Genomic DNA, 7,437 nt, shown 5'->3' with positions numbered 1-7,437 from the left:
ACAAGGATCGATAGCTCAGTGGTACGAGCGAGGGATTGCAGATCCCTAGGTCGCGTGTTCGATCCACGCTCGGTCCTAGAAATTGCTCTTTTGCCAATTGTCCTCTTTTTGCCTGACTGACTAAATCGTCTTACATGTAACCCTTTCGCCTCTTTGGAGTCGTCAGCTTATATATATATACGTACATAGTCTTTATGACAACTCTTTTCCTCAATCTCCTTTCTTGTTAATCGTGCACAGAACTCTCACAACGTATGCATCTGTATAGCTAACGGTTGTTTCGGTACTAACATATTCGCAGGGTCTTGTCAGCATATACAATGGCTTCAGGCTTATTTTCCAACTTCTCACCATGGCATATTCCTGCTGTCTTCATAGGCACTGCTTTTACCCTTGGTGGTCTTCTGCCTTTTAAGTATCCCCATAGAGCTATGAGAGAATATGGTCTACCGGAGGGCATTGTCAGATCGGAACCAGCGCACGCAGCCTTTGCCATCTACGGCAGTCGTGTCTCCGCTTACGGTCTTGCTATATGGCTATTCTATCTACGACGCGAGTACCATGTTGTAGATACGTTGATGAGCTTGCTCGTCTGGTGGGGTATCGCCGACTTATGGGTATGCTTGAAAGTAGGTGCCCCAGGAACAGGCATCTGGAGGTTTACGGGCAGTCTCATTCTTGGAGGTTGGGGATATTTTGGTTCAACTGCAAATGGGGGGTTTTAATGGTATTTTTTTCGTGAGGATACACGTTCGTCGATAAAGCTATTCAGAAATACATTCAAGTTCTTAGAAATCTTCAATGCAGGCATCCGAATCTTAGATCTTACAGTAATAGGTACCTAGACTTACCTTCAATGGAGTCCTTCCCACCTTTTGCGCTTGGATCGACTGGTCCGTGCGCTCTAGCAGAATGGGGTCCCCTCGTCGCGTCGCGTACTAGCATCATCATTGACCAGGCTCCATTGGATCAACAACTTTATTCACAACGGAATAGGCAAAAATATCTGTCGAGATAATGGTTCCAGATACTACCTAGGTCAATCGAGTTGGAATTGTTCATGAGAACCTTATTCCAAGTCGTCGCCTGCTATTCGAGCGAAATTCGCTCTTTCAACTGCTCCGGCGCATCTAAATAAACACCACAAACATGTCAAGTCCGATATCACCACCGGCCAAGGCGGCCTCACAAGAAACGCCAGCACGAACTCCCTCCCGAACTCCCCGCCGCGCAATCAGCGCTGAGCCTTACTCTGCTCGCGCCTCTGTCCACACTCCTCTCGATCGCACTGGCACTCGCGACCTCCGTGCCTCTCTTCGTCGCGGAACTCCTGCCTCTGCTGGTCGATCCAATGCGCCAACCCCACACGCCAAAGCCGCTCGCCGGCTGCTTGACCAACGCCGAACAGCAATGTTTACTCCTGGAAAGAATCGTAGACAAAGTATGATGCAACAAAGAGAAACACCCTTGGATGTTCTGCGAAACCTTGGTCGAGCGCTAGCACCCAAAAGCCAGCCGATTCACTACTCTTCGTCTTCATCGCCCTCCGGAAACAAACCAAGTTCATCGCCGGAACATCAGGAGCAAAGCAACCTCTATGCCGACGACGATGATGACGATGATGACGAGTTCCTCACTCGGCGGCCCAGACTTTCGTTGCCCATGGGTGATGAAGATGCTTCTAGTATGAGCTCGGAAATACCTCCGCCACGACTGTCACAATTAGACGAAGATAACTTTACGGTACAATCGATCGAATTGCCTCGGCGAGTTGATCCACAGTTATCTCGAGGTAGTCCTGGGAGCGAGCGCATGAGTGACTACCTCAACAATGAACCCACAGAAGATGACATCGGCCAACATTCAGATTTCTTCCCTGGTTTCCTGGAAAATCTTGAAGCGGGAACCGGAGAGCATGATATGACTTTGGAAGCGTAAGTTATACTGGAGTCGCATTAGTTATGTGACATTGACTAACCCCTAAACAGATTCGAAGCAGATCAGACCCGGCGGATGACCGAAGGTAGAGGAAGCGATTTCGATCTAGACATTCCTGAAGGATTGGACGAACAAACGGTCTTCCAAATGTCTGACCCAGCCAACGACATCCAGCAAACATCGCCTATCGTTGATCAATCAGTCACAGAAGCCAGAGGTGACGAAGTTCAGGCTCCTCAACAGGACGTAATGCTTGACTCTGACTCTGATCGTGGAGCTGCAGAGTTTGGCATGGATGGCTGGGACTATAACGATGGTGGTGTGGACGATCACAGCTCAATAAATGAAGAACAGGAACCAACTTTGGAGCCAACAGTCACAGCGACAGTACGTAACATGCCTGCTGACGACAGGCTACCTCGTGGTTTGAAAGCAAATAAAAAGCGAAAGCGGATCTCACAACATGGCATCGAATACCCATCGCTACCTCCAGCTTTTGTCAAGAGGGTAGCACAGACAGCTTTACAATCATCAGGTCTGACAAACCAGCGTCTTTCAGCCGAAACGCTAGATGCTCTCATCCAATCTTCAGAATGGTTCTTTGAGCAATTAGGTGACGATCTAGGAGCGTATGCAGATCACGCCAAGCGCAAAACTATCGAAGAGAGCGACGTCTTCACACTCATGAAAAGGTATGTCACTTCACCGGGGTATCAGCTCCGTATCTTGTACTGCCACAAATTCTAATATCGTACAGGCAACGCCAAATCGGACCTCGTTCTTCCATGTTCTCTTTAGCACAGAAGCACCTCCCAAGAGAACTTCTTCAGGAGCTGAGAATGCCTGTGCCGCAGCCCATCAAGCAACGCAAGGCAAAGCGTGTGTCGGATCAAGGTGACGAAAGAGAGGTTGCAGAGTATACGTGAAGTTTGCACGGAATGCATCATGCGATTTAATTTTACAGACCCTTTGAGCGGGCTACACGACGAGCAACGTCATTTGCGGGCTTCTTAACTACCATCCAAAGCATGATGGAGGTTGCGAAGGCCAGACCATACCTAAGGATGAAGGGTTAGCACGCTCCAATTGGTACCATATGATGGGACAGCTTACCAGGTAAAGATATACTGGGCATGGTTGTTTCGCAGGTTAACCTCTGCGGGTCGACCATAAGGAATACCTCGAGATTCCCAGTCAACCATTTGCATGAATTCGGGTTCTGGTATCGTTAGCAAGGACGTCATGAGATATGAATGATCATGAGGATAGACATACCCATAGTAGCCTCCACCCAGACAGGCTGACTACCGGTCAACGCAGCCATCTGCTTCACATCTGGGAAATAGAACATGCCTTTCTCGGGCTGGTTCTCGGGCGTAAACATATTCTTCTTCCAAGGCTCTCTTAAGAGCCCCTCCACGGTGACCTCGCCGGTTGGTAATCCATCAGGTCTTGTCCTCTTGTCTCTGTGCTTCTTGTCGATCCAGCCTCGATTCACCAGAATTGTTGTGCCATTCTCACGCTCCAGTGGTGTTACTACCATATATCCATCTGTACCGTCACGCATGCGCGGCCCAATGAGCATCTCCTGGTCATGTCTAAAATGACCTTTTGCTATCACGCGGCGATAGTCGAAGTCGTGGATGGCATCGGGATCAATGGTAGGTGGAAGGGGTAGTGGGTCGCGGATGAGACGGTCTTCGAATTTGGCGATGAGGTCCGATTTCCAGCCCAGGCGTTGGACTTGCCATGTTCCCAGGATGAAGGCTGTAACGGGGATGATAGCTACAACAATTAGTCTACAGTCGATTCAATTGAAGAGTCTGAGCCATACCGAGGATAATCAAACCAGGTCCATGGCGTCTTCCCACACGAACAAGCTGGGGCGGGCCATCTAGAACAGAGACGAATTCTGGGTCATCGGCTGAGGGCTGCTGCTTTTTGCGACGGAAGAAAGAGGTGGTGAAGTTCCTCCTTGGCGGAACTGAATTGGTGAGTCTTGTGCAGCGAGGCACTTGTTTCGAAATGCGCAGACTGCGCAGGAGAGTCTGTGGCGCATTCATGTTTGGTGGCGCATTGAAGTTGAAGTCAATGGATGTCGACGGAGTTGGTGATAGTGATAGTGATTAGTCTAACGTTATGTGGGGCGCCCTCCATTGAATGATGCACACCTAAGTACTCAGGTAGTCTACCCTGTAACATGGATGGATGAATCGATTGAGAAACAATTGCAGTTCTAAGTCATGGCGATTGAAATACATAGACCTAAACTAGAAGCGATCATTACACGGATAGATGAGGCCTAGAAAAATAGAAAATTCTCAAAGAAACCTTCCACGGCCAGCACAGCTCACACCCAATGACCCTTGCAACGAGTCAGATGCTCTCAATGAACAACACATCTTGCGAACGCAAGGAGCTATCAAAAGTCAGGAAGTTTGCTAGTCTAACAGACTTTAAATGCCACCGGCTTATCTAGGCCAATGATGATCGGCCGCATGCCACTGTGAAAGCGTGGGCTAATGTTAGCTGGTATCTCTTAGCCATCACAATCACAACTAACAACCGACTAAGGTAGATTTCCAATAAATATCAAGGTTTTCTGTTTTCAAACATCGTCGTCATCTGAGACATTTGTAAAGTTTATAACTTCTAGCCACGAGATACCTAAAGACGATCGCCCAGTGAATCTTGACTTCATCACGAGGTTAACAACACAGCCCAGCCGCATCTTGATGAATCACAACAGAGAAACACAACCGGCAACAAAAAGCTGTACAGAATGCCGGCGTCGAAAAGTGAGTTGTGTCTATGGGGGCGAAACCGAGTGTCGTCAGTGTATAGCACACGCTCTTGTATGTGAGCCAAGGCAACAACGACTCCCCCAGTCTTTCGATGAAAAAGACCGAATAATCGAGGAACTAGAACAATTTGTTAGTCAGGTTGAGTTGCGCATGGTTGAGATGCAAGCATCAATAAAGAACTTGACGAGTCAACTTGATCAACGCGATGCAGCTTGTTCTGCCGATTCCATGAGCCTGGATCGGCGAAGCGAAGTTCTCATCACCCCAGATAATTCGCAGTCTCAAAGTCTCAAAGGATCTTCAATATCGAAATATGCGTCCCGATCCCCTATAACCCAACTAGACTCGATACTTGGTGATCTTATCCCAAATCGAGCAACTCTAGAAAGGATTCTAGAGTACGCTGGAGGGCAACTCCACCAATCCTGGATGTTACAACCGTTTTCTACGATCAACATATTCAATACCGGCTTCCTTGTTGGCAGCACTGAGAGGGTGATATCATTTATACACGAGTCATTACAATCGAGAGATGTTGGACTTGTGTCGAAGTGTTTGAGTTGGCTCTGTCTCTGTCTCTCGGAATTACCTAAAGACTTCAGAGACGTCGAGACTGGCTTACCTTTGTGTCCAGAGGAGTTAATCAATCGTTTGCTCACACAAATATCTATCTTTTACCTCGCTGATTGTACACCAGCCTGCAGTATCAACTCGATAGAAGCACTGGTTTTCCAGTACGAGCTCTTCATCGCCATTGGTCGTCCCAGCAAGGCATGGAAATGCGTGAGAGCCGGCATCGAAAATGCAATGTTACTGGGTATCCATACTCGTCAACCGAATCTGTACGGGGATTTATGGGATTCTCTATGGATCCGAGACCGCGAACTATCAGTTATTCTAGGGTTACCATACATGGTACCAGATAATCTCACCCTCAGCAAGACATATGCAAATCCCGAATTGGATGCTCTGCGGACAATCGCCTCGATATCAGGATGCATCAGCGACCGCGACCGAATGAGACAAGATACTCCTTTTAGCACTATAACACGCATGGTTGAGGAGATTAGGCAGCTTAAAGTTCTAATTCCAGATGAAAGGAACGATTCAGTCTTTGCCCATCCCATTACATATGCAATTCTGAGACTTTTCAAGCATACCCTCAACACGATGATCCATCTCCCGTATTCACAGTTTGCGGCTTCCGATAAGCAATTCGAGTATACCAGGGTTGAAGTCTTGGAATCAGCTGAAGGCGCGATACGAGCTCATCAAGACATGAGAGATATGCAAGATACAGTGGCGAAGTGTCATCTATACGATTTCCTTGCATTTAACGCTGCCGTTATACTTGTCACAGACTTGGCAGCGAAGGAAACTCCTCGTTCGGCAGAAGAAGAAGAGCGCATCTGGACTGTGATTACAGAGTTAGTGAGCAGACTGAGGAAGACGGGCGAATCGTTGGAGAGTGCAACAGCTGAACAGGCGGCTGAGGTGCTTGAGAACCTTCATAGAGCATGCAAAGGCATATACCGGGGCCATGAATTCCACAGGCAAATTGCATTGTTAGGGAAAGTCCAGATCAGTCGAGCTACGGAACAGCACGGAGACGTAGAGGCTTCTACGACTACCGTTCTACTCGAGACAAACACTTATACTTTTCGAGTACCAGACGAGCATTTGACAGAGAAGGAATTGGCCGATGACTGGAGTGCTCAGACGACGCTGGATTTGAAATATGGCTGGAGAGGTACATACGAATTCCCCGACATAGAGCTTGAATCCAGCACGAGATAATACAAATAGTCTGCTACTTTACGCCACTTGAGGCTGGCAACCCCCAGCGAAGTGTCAAGAATTAGATAATTGCTTTTGCTACAGCAACCATGCACTGTTACATCAATGTCATATTTATAGCTATCTTGCCCTCAGTTGGTTCTTCAGGCTTTGTTGTCTCTACATACAATCTTATTCCAATACCACAACCGCCTTCTCAACATGGCTTGCAAGACCTGCCAAAAGACTGAACCAGAAGTCTCCCTCAAGCGCTGCGCGAAGTGCTCTTCTGAATCTTATTGTTCCCGAGAATGCCAGAAGGCTGATTGAAAAAATCACAAAAAGGTGTGCGGAAAGCAAGGATCTTCCGCGTCTGCGTCTGCGTCTGCGTCTGCTTCTACTTCTACAAGAGGTTCACCGCCAAAGGGTCTTGACCAGCCTATCCCTGATCCTTTCACTCGTCTGGACAGAGGAACATATCTGCATGACCGTCCTGAGAAAGATGTCTACAAGCTTCTTATTGATACTTACCGCCTGCGCGTTGAGGACATGTACCGTCTCGAGGGCGAGGTCGAACAAGATAGCCTCTACAGCGGCGCGAGTGATGGCTTAGCTGGGTTTAAGAAATTCCTTCGCAAGGTATCGACTCAAAAGGGACTGCTTCCTCCATGGTGGACACCCGAGAAGCGGAAAGAGTGCGAAGAATTTGGCATGACTTCTTCGGAGCCGAGTCTGAAGACTGGAGTTGAGAAAGCCGACATCATTGAGCACTACGGAGACTCTCAGTTCCCGATGCAGCTCAGAATGCTCGGAGAATGTAAGAAGGTATGCAGGGATTTCATCCACAATAAATACAGTTATAAGTCTATCAGATCTAGTATTGTGTTGTGAAACTGTGAAAGAAGCTTTTCCCGACCGC

The 7,437-nt window shown here is 47.9% G+C and overlaps 3 protein-coding genes across 3 annotated transcripts; 2 read left to right on the top strand and 1 right to left on the bottom strand.

Moving 5' to 3' along the window:
- Window positions 1–1,149: 1,149 nt before the first annotated feature.
- Window positions 1,150–2,864, top strand: FIESC28_07545 (uncharacterized protein; the record flags this gene model as incomplete). The annotated part of the gene is made up of 3 exons (XM_031161685.1): window positions 1,150–1,934; window positions 1,989–2,630; window positions 2,696–2,864. The coding sequence occupies 3 exons, from the start codon at window positions 1,150–1,152 to the stop codon at window positions 2,862–2,864; spliced, it is 1,596 nt and encodes a 531-aa protein (XP_031014293.1).
- A 32-nt stretch (window positions 2,865–2,896) lies between these two features.
- On the bottom strand, window positions 2,897–4,001 carry FIESC28_07544 (uncharacterized protein; the record flags this gene model as incomplete). Its single annotated transcript, XM_031161684.1, has 4 exons — window positions 2,897–2,996; window positions 3,052–3,157; window positions 3,214–3,723; window positions 3,773–4,001. 4 exons carry the CDS (start codon window positions 3,999–4,001, stop codon window positions 2,897–2,899), a joined length of 945 nt encoding a protein of 314 aa, XP_031014292.1.
- Window positions 4,002–5,654: 1,653 nt separating this feature from the next.
- On the top strand, window positions 5,655–7,396 carry FIESC28_07543 (uncharacterized protein; the record flags this gene model as incomplete). Its single annotated transcript, XM_031161683.1, has 3 exons — window positions 5,655–6,492; window positions 6,931–7,343; window positions 7,391–7,396. 3 exons carry the CDS (start codon window positions 5,655–5,657, stop codon window positions 7,394–7,396), a joined length of 1,257 nt encoding a protein of 418 aa, XP_031014291.1.
- Window positions 7,397–7,437: the final 41 nt, after the last annotated feature.

This window comes from Fusarium coffeatum (genome assembly GCF_003316985.1).
Source record: "Fusarium coffeatum strain FIESC_28 chromosome Unknown BRIP53273_contig_167, whole genome shotgun sequence".
Taxonomy (NCBI): domain Eukaryota; kingdom Fungi; phylum Ascomycota; class Sordariomycetes; order Hypocreales; family Nectriaceae; genus Fusarium; species Fusarium coffeatum.
Note: the sequence above shows the minus strand (reverse complement) of the source record. Positions and strands in the feature narration are given on the sequence as shown.